Raw genomic sequence first — 14798 nt, forward strand, 5'->3', positions numbered from 1 at the left:
CTTCCCCCAGCTCTCTGTGGAGGAGATGTAGTCCTCACTAGTGCTTGGCAGTCTGTGTTATGTGGGGCACAGATGTTCAGGGTCTCCCGAGTGTCCACGCGTTTGTGTGTGTGCGAGTGTGTGTGTTTGTCAGCCTTGGCGCTGGGCTGAGCTTGATTCATGGTCTGGGCCGAGCTTTGGTTGGTTCCCTTAGCACTGAACCTTACACACACACACACACAGTTCTCAAGCTAAGCATACGTCACACAGCCCTTTACAGACAATGGTCTCATTCACCTTCCTGTGCCTCTCTTTGAGTCTCCCCACCCTGTGTGCTTTTACACACAAAATAGATCACTCCTCTCATCAGTAACTCTCATCCAGAGTCCATAAAGTTATTTTTGCCATACCTGTTAACTGCGGGTAAATTAAGAACATTTTCCAGTCGTAAATATTATTTAATGGCTGTGAAACGTTTGCATTTTGCATTATTTTGCAATGGGGAGAAGAGAATATATATATATATTCTAATTGTTTTGTAATTTAATATATTGTTTTTAATATTTTACAATATTATTTTATTATTTCATAATATAATGTAATTATTTTTACATTTATTTGTATTTACAATTTAGTGTTTTGTAATATTTGTAACAGCGGAAGTGATTACAGTATCAGAAATGTGAAGATTTATTCTTCATGTTTTGTTTTTGTTGGCCTAATGGATAAAATATTCCACATACATGAGACAAATGAGGTATCAGACTCAACTCTCCTCTCTTTTCTCATAAAGTTCACCACCTCAGATGCCGCACAGCCCTCTTGAAGTAACAGCGTGGTCTTGTTTACGAGTGCTGGCCCCCTCGTACCGGATGGCCATGGAGTGAGCTGAGATTGATGGTTCAATTTAGACTTGACTAATTGAGTCCCTCTCCTTGCTTCTCTCTCTGTGGGATGCTCTGGCTTCAAAGCCCGTCCTGGGGTCAGCTGCTGCCCGGATGCCTCTATTATCTTACGCTGCCTCCACCGGTCTGGGGTCAGACTGGAGGTGGCTTTTAATGCACAGTGGGCCGTAAGTTGTGCGACTGCACTGTTTTATAGCATGACACTGAACTGTAGGGCACGTCAAATGGTGTTTTAAGATCAGAGCGAGGTTGCACCGCACACACTCTCACACTCTCTTTTGTGAGACGTGCATGAGGGGGGTGTTCGGAGGCACTGGGGCATTTTATAAGACAGCACTTAGGCCCTGTCATTGTTAGCCAAGGGCTCACGCATTCATACCCCTCAATGAGAGAGAATAAGAAGGGCGGATACACTCTTCCATGAAGACGAAAGCGGTAGAAGAGCTCTGAAGCAGTTCAGCAGTGCATCTCTGTCTAAATCTCCCCAGGGTCTGCTAATCTGCAATATGACTGCTGCTGTGGAGTGCTTTCTCACACACACACACACACACACACACACACACACACACACACACACACACACACACATACTATAATTGGACCCCAAATACACATATATGCTTGCACACACACATAAACACAGGTATGCACAGTTGTAGGTTCTTTAGCATCGAACAGATCGAACAGATCGAACAAGAAAAAAAAAACCAAAGGACTTCTATATGCAGCCATATACAGACAAATACAGGCACATAGAAGGCGAGGAGGGCATGCTACGAGCACTGAGAGCGTCTGTGAGCGAAGAGTGAGAGAGTGGGAGAGAACAACTTCAATGTGCAATTTCCAGCATTTGGTAGTAATTAGCTTGATGTATAAATTAACATTAGGAGGAAGGTTTTCACTGGAGTCGTTTGTCATTATCTTCCCCTCGTGCTCTGAAAAACGAGGGCTGAGTTAGAGACCGAGGACAGAAAAAGAGAGAATAGAGAACTACACAAAACCAAAATATGGATTTGTAGAGGTTATTGAAAGAGAGAGATTGTCGTCAGAGTTGTAACCTAAAGAAATGTATTGGTTAATAAACCATTATAAATCTAAAGCTGTTTCCCTTGATTTCTCTCTTTCTATTGCTCTATTTTTACTTACTTTTAGTACCTGATAAATGTTGATTAATCTTATAATTTTGACAGCCCGACTTTAAACCCACCCATAAGAATGAATAATGACAAATGAAATAATACCTCAGTACTCTTACTGTACTCTGACTCAGATGTTTCTGAGACAATTGCTGACAAAGTTGATAATTGAGCTCTCAAAGAGCAATAAATCTTTTTCTCTGGGCATATCTGTTTAAAAATGATGCAATCCAAACTGATAGACAAACAGATGCCTTCTGAATAAAGTTTCTATCTGTTTACAGAATCTAGCGCAACAAAACACCAGCTATTCTCGCAGCCATTATAGCGCTACAGATTTTTCTTAGTAACGCCGTCAGTCTTTACTGGGAAAAGCACAAGATGCCTCCTTTTTTTCCCTGAGTAGACGATTGCATGCCTGTTAATTTGTCTCCGGCTGAATCCAAGTCAGTGTACTTTTCTTTGAGGTTGGCAAAACAGCTGAACACATTAGAGTTAACGGGGCCCTATTGTGAGCGAGCCATTGTTCCAGCGTATGAAAGGCACATTCAAGTCAGTTGTATTGAATTGTTTGGGTCTGCCTTTCAGTTTGTATTCTTCTGCTGCCTTGCACAAGACAATCAATAGGGATGAGCCTTCTCACTGGATGGGTGATATTAGAGCTGAATGCCGCTTACGGGATGGGAAAAGCTGACTGAGGAGACACACACACACACACACACTTAGAGCCTTTGGCATAACAGCGCTGTGGTCTTTTTTTACTTTAAGTGTGGGCATCGGATTAGAGACTTTGAGATGGACGTCTTTGTGCATTACTTATGTGTGTGTGTGTCTGTGTGTGTGTGTGCGATTGTGATTGTGTGTCTAAAGTTTTGTTATTGACCTCCTGGTGTGGCATTAAGAAAGGCACAAAAGCCGGAGGTTCATGAATTAGACTGTGGCTCCATAGCAGGGCCATTATAGAGCTGACTGTTCCATAGCCACACCATTGTGGCTCAAGACTTGGACAGTTGCACACAGCCATCATTGACGTGCATGAATTGGAAATTTTCCTGAGCCGTGATGGCTGAATGCAGGGTTTGAACATGAGGAATCCATATATTAGCAGCTTCGTTTGCCTTGCTGGATTTAATGATGTGCCTGTGAATTGCATAATATGAATATTCCTTATGGAGACGTGTAGATGATGACGGATTTCATGAGATGTTTAAGAACTTCTCTGTATGCCAGTGCATACACAATCAGTATGGAGAGGCAGCCCCCTGAAAAATAATCAGTTCGCACAAATAAAGTGAGTTCTTCACCGTTTGTTTAGTTATAAAGCTCTCAGACGTTGAGCAGTTGCGTGATTCTTATGTTAATTTGCAGAGCACACCCATATCTATTAACATGCTAATTTTATTTTGTGTGTGTTGGCATTTTTGAAGCTAATGCTAAATAATGGAATACAATATCCCATGAATATTCATTGCAACTTTTAAAAACTGAGCGAGCTCTATAAAATATCACTCACCCCTCTCTTTGATCATGCTTTAGTAGATAGAGAGCTTTCTGAATCTCCATCACAGCACTTTTTTTTCCCAATCACACTGGTGACGTTTTTGAAACCGTATGTGTGTGTGTGATTTCTGTAAAGGGAGTCAAGGCAAGAGGAAATATAGCAATAGCAGGCATGTGCATATGGTTGGACCACTAGGCTTTGGCGTACTGTTGCATTATGGGTAATTGTGGGTCAGTGGTTGTTGGTTATTTTGATGTGGCATTAGAGGCCTTTCACATGGCTTGCACCAACTCGCAAATCCCTTCCACATATCCATTACGCACCCCTGTAAATCTAAATCCAAGTCCATTCTCTTCTTTTCTAACACACAGACACACTCACTTGAGCCTCAGCAGGGTTAAAAAGGGATATGTAAAGTAAATTACAAAGCGGATTTTGGTGTATTTGCTTGGGTTGGAGTAGATAAGAACAAACAGTGGATGTGCACAGGCCAAATGTCTGGAGCTGCGTACACACTTGCTCACCCACACAACATGTAGAGCATGTAAAAACAGACGCACATAAGTCTTCGGGAAAAAGGTAAACACAGAAGTCAGTTTGTTGGGATATTTTTCTGTTAAAGTTTGATTTTAGCCCAGAAACAAGTATTCAAACTTTATTGGCTAAAACATTGCAAGTGCACAGTCCTGTTGAGTACACTTGAGCCTCTTAGCAGTGCTCAAGGAGGCGATAGAGTTACCTTCCAATGACTTGCTCATTAACCTGGAAATGTTATATTTGCCTGATTGTTTTCCCCAAACCAGTTAAGCACAAATCCCACGTCCAGCCAATTTCATTGGTTAATTCAATCACGCAGTCACCTGTCAAGAAAAGTTCAGACTTAAGTTCAGAAATATTGTAAATGGATCTGATAATGACAAACAGTAAAGTTATATATCAGGATGTGCTACTAGTGCTATTCAAAAGGGTTTAAGTTAGGAGTTAGTAGTTGTTTCAGCGTTGTGTAGGCAAATATCACATGACCTATGAAATCTTAATATTCAGCAGAAGGACAGGGTTTACGCTCAACATTTTATGCCGAATTTAATGTGATTGCAAAGAAAGATCTTCCATTGTTGATTGTAAACACAACACAGTCTATTAATGACTCTCCATCACATACTACACACTCCTTACAGTTGCTCCACTTCCTGGATTTGAGTGTACGAGACTGAAGACCGGTAGTGGACACCAGCGAGTGAATGAAGCTCCGGTAGGGGGTCTTTGAACACGAGGGGGAAGCTCAGAATTAACCCCAGCAGTCCTGCGGTCAGGCATCGCACTTTGAAATGAAGCAATCTGTCTCTGCGGTCCTAGGTCAGCACCCTTCGGCCTGCCAGAAAATAGGCCCTTTATTTGAGCCAGATGTTCAGAAACAAGCTAGGCGGATCCCAATCCTCCCTCTTTCCCTTCCAGTGTCTCTCTCTGCCTTCCTTTGCTCTTGGACTCCTTCCTATTCTGCCACTGTTTTCTTTTCTTCTTTTTCCCCCTCCCTTCACCCCTTCTCATGTCCCATGGTGGCGGTGCACCCACCGTACTTCTCAGGGAGAGAGAGCTCTAGCCTGGCTGCACGCCCGAGCCTGATCCCCTGCCTGGACGTGGGGACCGCTGGAAGACTGAACAGGTGTTCTCCGCTTTTTGATTTCAGTGCATTTGAATTAATCCTGTCAGCTCAGCTGTTAAAACAACTGTCACCCCCAGCTGCTAGTCATTTTAGGCTGGATCTGACACACTCCGCCAGTCTACGGCAGTCGCCGATGACATACACACACTCTCACCGTCTGTTCCCTGGCCCATTGTCACGGCCACAAAGCGATTTGCACACACACGTACATACACAGATGCATACGCACAAAGGAAATGCCTCGGCACATCAGCATAGTCAAAAGAAATTTGAAATTGAATGTTAAAACATTGTTTATGATATAAAGAACTTAACACAGGTTATAGCCTGATGAGGTTTATATATTTATCTAAATGACAGAGACTTTTATTATTTTGAAGAAAGGCCATTGTAATTACTATAGACAAATGTAAACCTTAAACTTTTTAGATTTAAATTTATAAATGTATTTATTTATGTAAATGTATTTTTATTTATTTACATTTACATTTATTTATTAATCATTTTTACTTTTTAGGTGCACATTTTTGCCAAATGTTTAGGGACAATTTTGTCCCCTGACTATATCTATCTTAGTAAACCACACAAATTCTCATACATCACCTGTTTCCTTATCTTTCCACACTATATATTTTTAATTATTGCCATTTAAAAGCTAAACCTCCTCTTCCTCTCCCCTTCACCTCTTCTCGCCCCTCCTCAGCTCAGAGGTGCTGTTTCAGAGTGTTGTTCCTGTCATTCAGTTGGACCTTTTTCAACCTCCTTTTCTTTCATCTGGATTCACATACCCCTCATTCAGATACAGGTTACACATTCTGGCAAATGTTTCTCGCACATTTAAATATCTGTTTACTTCTTTTTATTGCCAAGAGCAGAGAAAAATGCAGTGGGTTAATTACTGGTGGATGATAAATGGTTGATCGAGGGAGTGTTCAGAAACTTAGGCTGTTTAGTTTTTGACCTGCCTTCCCTTTTTTATGCAATGCCAGTCAAGAGGGAATACATTCGTCCCCCCCCCGTTTTTAAGTGATGAATTCTCTTTCAGAGGGGCAGGCCACTTTCTAATCTTCTCGTAAGGCTGTTCTCTCAGAGATAAATGGAATGCAGAACAGAAATAAGCACTCTTGCACAATAGAATGTATAGTTTGTCATGTGTTTGTTATATTTGCTTACAGGCTTATGACGTTTCGGGGACTTTGGACCCCAGTGTGCACACAGCAGCGGGAGAACAGAGCGAGGTCGTGGATTTAGCCCCCACCCCTCTGTTGTTTACACAGATAAATCTCTTCATACTTCTTTTTGTGCATTACTTTAGTCTTTCCCAACCTTTTTTGTTTTTGTCTTACCACAGGCCTATAGTAATGCTTAAGTAATCCGTCATTGTTGCTTTTGTAACTTATATTATATTCTACTTCCTGGGGGTGCACGTACCCCTGGTTGGGAATCACTGCATTACAGTGTGTTTCTGTTTGAACGATACTGGGAACTGGGATAGTGTGCACACTTAATATTTTTATCTGATGACTATATTTGAGGACCTCTAAAGTGCCGCGTTCCAGTGCATTTAATATGTTAACATTATTATGAGTGCACTGTACAGACTCGCACAGTAAGGGTTTAAATAAACGAATTAAGATGAAACGGGCCGTTTTTGCCGTCCTGTACCCCTGCTGGTGACTAACCAATGGAAATGCAATATAGCTTATAAGTGGGGAGTTTTTCCCATGACCAACCTTATCAAGCAATCAAAGTTTTAACTTGAAAGCATTTACCGCATCCCCCACCCTGTCCACCTCCCCTCTTCCTGTCCTACAGATGAAGAGAAAGAAGTTGAGGGATGTGTCTAGTCAGATGGTGGGTGAAGGGGTCTGTTGGCTTTGCTGGGCATGGGCAGCTTCTTAGAGCTGTAAACAATCACCTAATGGCTCTCACATGGCTACCAGTATCTGGGAGCAGTGGAGCCCACACAATGCCGGCCATTCTTGCAGCAAGCATTTTAACTGCCCCAGGCACACAGAGACAACAGCAACAATTACATCCAGTGTAAATCCAGACTGTGTTAGGGAAAAAACATGTCTTTAGATTCCCTACTTCCTGCTTGCACAGGTCAGATGGAGCCATTTTGCTTATTGATAAGCGTCTGTCCATGCCTCCGTCAGGAAAAAAAGCTGCGTCCGTGAATGTGAAAGAAATGAAAAACAATGTAAAGAGGAAGCAAATTGTAATATGGGTAATAACTGTTTTCATTTTTCATTTGTTATGACAAGTTTAAAATGGAGACTTCTGAGTGGTTTTTGTTTGTTTTTTTTTCCTCCAAAATGCAAAGCAGCATTATCATGTCAGCATAGTTTGCCTGTGTGTGTGACAGGCCCGTGACAGCTGCTTTCTGAAAGCCACAGTACACTTCAACGTGACATACAGCAATTGTGATTTTAACAGACACCGCGGCCTCTTCCGTGCGCTTTGACAAATTTTATATATATTTATTTAGTTACTTATTTATTTATTTTCGATTACATTCCAGTCCATGGGTCGTGTGATGCGGACTTTGTGATAGCAAGTGTTTGCAACCGTATGCGTGTGTGTGTGGGTTGCCTCAGTCCAAAGCTTTTTTTTTTGTCCCGCAGTTAATGCATCAGAGACTTGGACGAACACGTTGTATTCTTTTGTTGTCATTTTAAAGTGATGTAATGAAAGCGGGTGGCGGCAGGGCCCCGGGGCTATGACAGCTCTCTGCTGACTGGGCTGCGCGCGAGACACGCTGAAGAGGGGTTATTGCCACGAGACAGATTGAAAGTGTCATTTTCCATTATAGAGCACACGGAGGAAGCACAAATATGCCCTGGCCTACTTTAACAGGATGCCTTTGACAAGAGAAATGTGTGTGCTCAGAGGAGAGGGGAGCCCTGAGCCCAGCTTAACCCTTTCTTCTGACATACCGCGGCACGAGAAATTACGCTCTTGTCGGAATCTGGTTGTTGCGCAGATGAGAATAGTTCACTCGAAAATGAAAATTTAGTGTTATTGTGTCATGTTATTTCGAACCCATATGACTTTCTTTCTTCAGTCGAACACAAAAGGAGATATTTAGCAGAATGTTTAGCACAATCTGCCTTTTCCTAATAATACAGGGGGAAAAGGTAATTTTACCTCTTTAAATTATCATAAACATCAATTATACAAAGTACATTCCCATAGATGCAAAACATAAGCCTCACTGCATATTATATTTCAGACCTAAGTGTCTGCAAACATTATATGTAATTCTTTTCTGTTACTCTGTTCATGCTAATTCACTTAAAAGCAAAACTCAACGGTAAGCCACATTATAAAAAGGCGTGTGTTATGACTGCATGTGTGCACATTAATTAATTTCTATATGTATGTACAATTGCATATATTTGTGCGTGCTTGTGTGTGTGCGTATCAGTAGCGTGGCTGATACTCAGATGTATGCCAGCCAGATTTGAAGTCTTGGACGTCCTCAGAGAATGTCTTAATTTTCTCAGACTTTCTCACACGTCGTGATGGTTTTGCTCACATTCTTCTTCACAATGTCATGCCCTCCACGCAGTTATTTCAATCTGGCAGTGTAAATTTGGCACCGCGCAAGAGGTGCCAGAATAAATTTGGCGGGAGTTTTGGTTCAAATCAAATTGGACATAAGCACCCACAACACCATCTGTCAGAGAAGGATTGCAGATATGTGAAGGGCACAATTCCGTCAGAGATAAACGACTTTTTCAATTTGTAAATCTCACCCTGCAATTTAAGTTGGGAATTATTTTCCATTAATTTATGGAAAATTGATTTATCATCATCTAACTAAGGACTAGAGCTGAAGAGCACACTTTGTAGTGCTTGTGGGACTTTATATCACACTACGCAAATGTAGTTTACACAAGTTTTTCACATATTCCACATTTCTAAAACATTCTATAAAGTTCAATAAAATACTGCATTCATTTCTGTAAATTGTTTGTTAAACTATGTTTAGTACTGTCCAAAAAAAAAAAAAACTGTACAGATGGAGAACAAATAGGGGTTTTTTTTCAGGCAAGGTTTTTTTATTTTTTTATTTTGTATTAGAAAATTGTGCCTGTTACCCTGGTGACCGCTCTTGAAGGTAAAGGGTGTGTAACCTTTAACTTCAGCTCTGCTCTTTCCGTTGACTCCACACGTTTTACACGTTACGACTTCACACAAACTCTAAACTCTCACCTTATCTCACTCCATCGCGCCCCGTCCTTCCACGTTTCCCTTTTTTCCTTTCTGCTTGTCACCTCTCTAAGACAGGAACGTTTTTTGAGCAAAAACAAGAAAGAAGACATTCTCTGTGTGCGAGAATGTTTGTACAGAGTGTTGCTAAGCATTGCCTTTTCCTCCATCAGCACACATAATTGGGACTTTTAGCTTGAATGGCGGCTTTTGATGAGAGATTTGGTCCGATGTTTTTTTTTTTTCCTCTTTTTTTCTTGCTCTGTGCGTTTCACAGTCTCACAGTGTCTGCCGTGCCGGGAGAAAACACGAGCGACTGCTGATGTTTGAACGTCCTTTAGAAAGAATTTTCAACATGGTCTCTGGGCAAATAACAGCCGTACATAAATTGATCATCAAGGGTGATTATAATCATCTTTTCATTTGACGGGGGAATTCAGGAGCAGAGTTTGCACAGTGTGTTTGTTTCTGTATCAAACTTCTGCCGTTTGCTCTTTAAAATCTCATGAACTTTTTTTAAACATGACACCCTAAATGACTACTGATCTGGACTGCATTCATTGATTATAGTGTTTTAGTCACAAAGGCTGTAATTAATTACTAGTTTTGTGATTGAAACCCATCTTTGTGTGTTTGTGTTTACTCCTTACAAAGATCTAAGCGCAGCTGGACTCCTGTGTGTGCGCGTCTCGTGATGGACATATATACGGCACTGAACTCAAAGTGTGTGACGGTCCTTTCTGTCCAACCTTAGATAAACTAGCTGGGTGCTTGTATAATTGGTTATTCAATCCTGACCTCTGTGGCGACTGGGAGCTGCTGCAGCGTGTTGCTTTCTGCCAAGAGCAGTCAATGTGGAGCCTGTTCTGGTGCTGTGTGCTGGGCCGGGCCCGAGCCAGGGCCTTTCCTGTGAGCCCTCCCCACCCGCGTGAAGCTGGCGCTGGGACACTGGCCCTTTTGTTGTCCACTGTGGGCCTGGCTCTCCTTGTCTCATTCCCCCACCGTCTCCCCGCTTCTCTCCACTCCTCCAAAACCAACCCCCGCCCCCTCTTTCTTTTCCGAACAAAACATCTCATTGGCTTTGCAAATATGAGATAATTGGAAAAATGGAGTTGGCCGGGCTGAGTCAGAACGTTTGGGCAAAAAATAGCACCGCAACGGCGAGGCATAGAGAAACACAGAGTGGGTGATGAAATTATTTGTGAAGTACAGAGCCCAGACCAAGTTGGACCATGGTGTGTGAAGAATGAAAGTGCACTCGCTGGTGGCACATCTTGAGTGGTTCTTCCACGCTTTTGGGCCAGGTGGCTGGACATCTTGGCTTTGGCTCTGCCAGCTGCTGGAGTCCTCTGGAGCCAGTGAACTTTAATAATGCCCCATAATTCACCTATTATTGTCAGATTAACTTCTCCTCTCCCATTTTGGCATGGTTGGTGTGGTGGTGGGTGAGTTTGTGATCTCATATTCAGTTTACAGATGAGTGTGTGCAACTGACTCACTTGTTTGTCAGATCTGTCTGCCGAACATCCTGTTCAAGACACAAATAGAGGTGGATGAGTATAAGGACAGTTCAGGTTGATGGTCAAGGTGTTCTCAAAATCTGATCAAGGGACCCCATGGGGAATGGGTGCTAGGGGGTCCATAGAATATATATATATATATGTGTGTGTGTGTGTGTGTGTGTGAATTGCTCCTTCCTTATTAATATACACATATTTATGCTAATACTATTTTATATATACTATTTTATTTATTTTTCCCCTCACCACTACCTTTAATTTGCTCACTATTTTTGGAACATTTTTTTTAAAGCTGCTTAGAAACAATATTTCAAATAGGAACATTAGAAAGAAATAATACTTTCTCGCTTTATATCTTTTAACGAACATTCTCTCTCAATCAGGTTATTTCTAATTGACACATTTTGGCACAAACACTCCTTCTCTCAAACACACCCTTGCTCTGTGTTTTTCCACTGTTCTCTTTCTGCTGTACCCCTCAGGCAGTGCTGGTCCCACCAAAAATGTGCTCCCCACCTTGTAAGGGCGCATAGGGTTCCACCCAGCTGCCACAAACAAGACCTCTTTACACTAATGCATACAAGCTGTGCTGCTGTATTGGAAATAATGGGACCAGTCGCAAAGTTTCTGCCCTCTCTCACTTCTGTTTCTCTCTCTTATGCACATATTTTGAATGTCGATAACCTATTCACATAGCAAATATGGGTTTTAAATTGCAGCTTATCTTTTATCTTTATAGAACATTTTATAGTTCAAAGTTTTCTCATTCAGACTTGGAGTTTTCACATGGGTTTTATTTTAAGTGTTACATTTTTCTCATACGTTTCTTTTAAATTTCCTTGAGAGATATCAATGAGATACAAATGAGACCAATTTGAGCATGCAGTAAGTGTATAGAGCTATTACAATATGGTTAGATTTGGTCTTTGTAAATATTAGATGAGAAATGTTTGAGTTCATATTAAAATATCTGACTTTCATTTCAGAATTCTGAGCATAGTGTGAGACTTTTGAAGCTGTAGGGGAGACATTTGAAATTAGTTGGCCATTTTTTAAAATTTGAGATGCAGGACAAAATTCTCAATTAATTTAAAGCCTCAATCCATTTAATCTCAATATATCAAAACAACTGAGATATTAAAGAGATCTCATTTGTGATTTTTAGTTCACTACATTTAAATAAGAGTCTGTATTATTAGTACACGAATAAGTGGCAGGTTAAAGTCCTTATTTTAGCATTTAAAAGTCCAGCATATGTTGTTTTTCATATTGAAAAAACTAAAAGCAACATCACAGGCTGAACTGAAAGGTGATTCTATCAAAGGCCCGCAGAAAAGGGGCGCCGCAACAGTCCTTTTCTTCCCAAACCATGAGAGGGGTTGAAGAACGAGATCAAGACAGGGGAGCTGCCACGAAAGACAGATACATCAGCATATCTGCTTCCTTTTCTGTCCATTTTGCAGTAAACGATTGCACAGATCCCCGCTGCGGGCTGTCACATAAAAGAGGGCTTTCTATTTTTATTAATAGTTAAAGTGAAGGAGCTGTCAGCAGGGACAATAGCAGCCATGTTAATAAATAAAAATAATAACTATTATGGTGCCGTGGTGAGAGAGAGGGAGAAAGTACTATACTATACATGGAGAGAGAGAGCAGGCAGGGGGGATAGATGGAGTGGCCATTTGTTGAAACCTTTCGCTTGTCAAAGCTCTTGGGCTTAAAAGCCTCTGTCATTGTTACGCACAGATGCCAGAATAGAGGAGAGAGAGAGAGCCGAGGGCTAATAACACCTGTTGGGGTGACAGTGAGACAGCTGTCAGTAGAAACAGCAGCAGTGAAGGTGATTGGCTGAACTGTGAGGCAGTGCGTCCATAAACCAAAGACGTCTGTTACAGGCCTGAAAGTGTCAAACTTTGAAGTCCAGAGACGAGACCAGGAACACAAAGGATATTCAGAAATACTCAAGAGGCAAGAATGCGACAAACTTTAAATTGCAGACATGCCACTGAGGACGTTTGAGCACTAATCAGACATGAAATATTTGGCAAGTCTTCTTCTATTTGGCAAGTCTTTGAGTGTAAGTGTGTGTGCCGCCCACCTGGGGCCTGTACAGTTTATCAGTCGCAAAGACAGAGGTTAGTTCTCAGTGTATTAACTCCAGCTGAATTGGTAATGGTGCCACCTGGTGTCTTTACTTTGGTGGAAAAGTATTTAACTGTGTATGTGTGTGTATTTTTGCTTTTGGAGATGTGAATTTTAATTTTCCGAAGGGTTTAGTGATTAAGATTTAAATGAGATGTTTTTCAAGACACGATTTATTGTATAAAAATAATATGGAAACAAACCCATGACCTTCAAATTGTAAGCGTCATGCTTTACTATCTGAGCTACAGGATGTAGAATTACAAAAAGAAAGAATGAAAATTAAATGGAAAGGAAAAGAAAATCATAATTGAATGCAAAGTTCGTGTGTGTGTTTTTGCTTTTGGAGATGTGAGTTTTCATATTCCGAAGGGCTTAGTGATTAAGATTTAAATGAGTCTGAATGAGGAAAAAGGTGTTTTTAGACATGATTTAACATATAAAATGATATGGAATTTAACCATGACCTTGCCATTGCAAGCATCATGCTTTACTCTTTGAGAAACAGGATGTAACAGTTACTCTTTGAGCGACTATCTTGGCCAGGACACTCCAGTAAAAGATATTTTAATCTCAGTGAGGTTATCTCCTTGTTAAATAAAGGCTAAATAAAAATAAGTAAATAAATAAATGTAGAATGACAAATGGGATAAAAATGAAACGTAAAGGAAATCACAACTGAATCTAAAGTTGGTGTGTGTGTCTCTGTGTGTGTGTGTGTGTAGTTTCGCAGCCAGCTAAAATACTGACTGATGCTGTCATTTACCACAAACACACACCTTGTTTCTCTTTCACTCTTTGTGTCGCTCTCTTCCTCTTGTTTTGTTTCATATCGCGGTTAATTGTTGTGATGGTAATGCTGGTACTGGTGTACGCATGTATTTGTGTTAGAGAGGCATAAAGAAGGGGGGGAGGAGGGGGGGAGGGGGGGGGGGGGTGTTGAGAGTTGTTGTAATTTTCCTCTCTCTCTCTTGTTTGAGACGTCCGTCCTTGGCAGGTTAGTAATTAGCGTGTGGGGTGGAGGGGTTAGCGGGTCCGCGGGGTGTATTAGGAAAACAAAGCGCACAGCCTCGATAATGTGTCCATTGTACCCAGTGCATTAAGAGCCTCTTTGTGTTAGCTGGAGCATAGGGCTAATGATTGGCTAACAGCAGGTGAGGAAGCCGCTCAACTCTCTCTCTCTCTCTCTCTCTCTCTCTCTCTCTCTCTCTCTCTCTCTCTCTCTCTCTCTCTCTCTCTCTCTCTGTCTTTCTCTCTCCTTCTCTCTCTCCATCCTTTCTTCCTCCTGCCCTACTGTTGGTGCCATTAGAGAGACGGGCCTTTATTACAGCAAATGGACTTTAAATGAGCTATATTGTGATGTTGCCTGCCTGTGGTAATTCTCTCTCTTTCTGTCTCTCCCTCCCCTCCAGAGGCCCCCAGTATTGAAAGGCTGTTGTCTAAGGACTGGAAGGACAAGCTATTGGCCATGGGTTCTGGCAACTTTGGGGAGATCAAAGGTAAAACGAAAGACTTTGAGTCTTCATTTGACCTCTGAGAGTATGCATGTCCGTTTTCGGCCATTGATATATCTGTTGTATCTCTTTTTAGAGCAACAACACCTTTCGCTATTCCAATCGGCGATTGGGTCAGAAGAGCTGGTTTTGCAGTTCTAGTTTTGAATTGAACCTATAATCATACTTATAATTGTACGTATCAAATGTCACCTTAGACATCTTCAAGCGTTCCGAGAGC

General features: G+C 41.4%; 1 protein-coding gene across 8 annotated transcripts in view; it reads left to right on the forward strand.

Annotated features, from left to right (window-relative positions):
* Positions 1-14798, forward strand: part of sox5 (SRY-box transcription factor 5) — a 198928-nt gene that overhangs the window by 146311 nt on the left and 37819 nt on the right. For 6 of the 8 annotated variants that reach the window (XM_056235812.1, XM_056235814.1, XM_056235813.1 and 3 more), the window contains one exon: positions 14477-14563. The exons of the other annotated variants lie outside the window; for them this stretch is intronic. In XM_056235812.1, the coding sequence (XP_056091787.1) occupies positions 14477-14563 (87 nt within the window). The remainder of the gene's footprint in view (positions 1-14476; positions 14564-14798) is intronic. 8 annotated transcript variants of the gene reach the window in all.

This window comes from Rhinichthys klamathensis, unplaced genomic scaffold, assembly GCF_029890125.1.
Source record: "Rhinichthys klamathensis goyatoka isolate OS25496 unplaced genomic scaffold, OSU_Roscu_1.1 h1tg000430l_1, whole genome shotgun sequence".
Taxonomy (NCBI): Eukaryota; Metazoa; Chordata; class Actinopteri; order Cypriniformes; family Leuciscidae; genus Rhinichthys; species Rhinichthys klamathensis.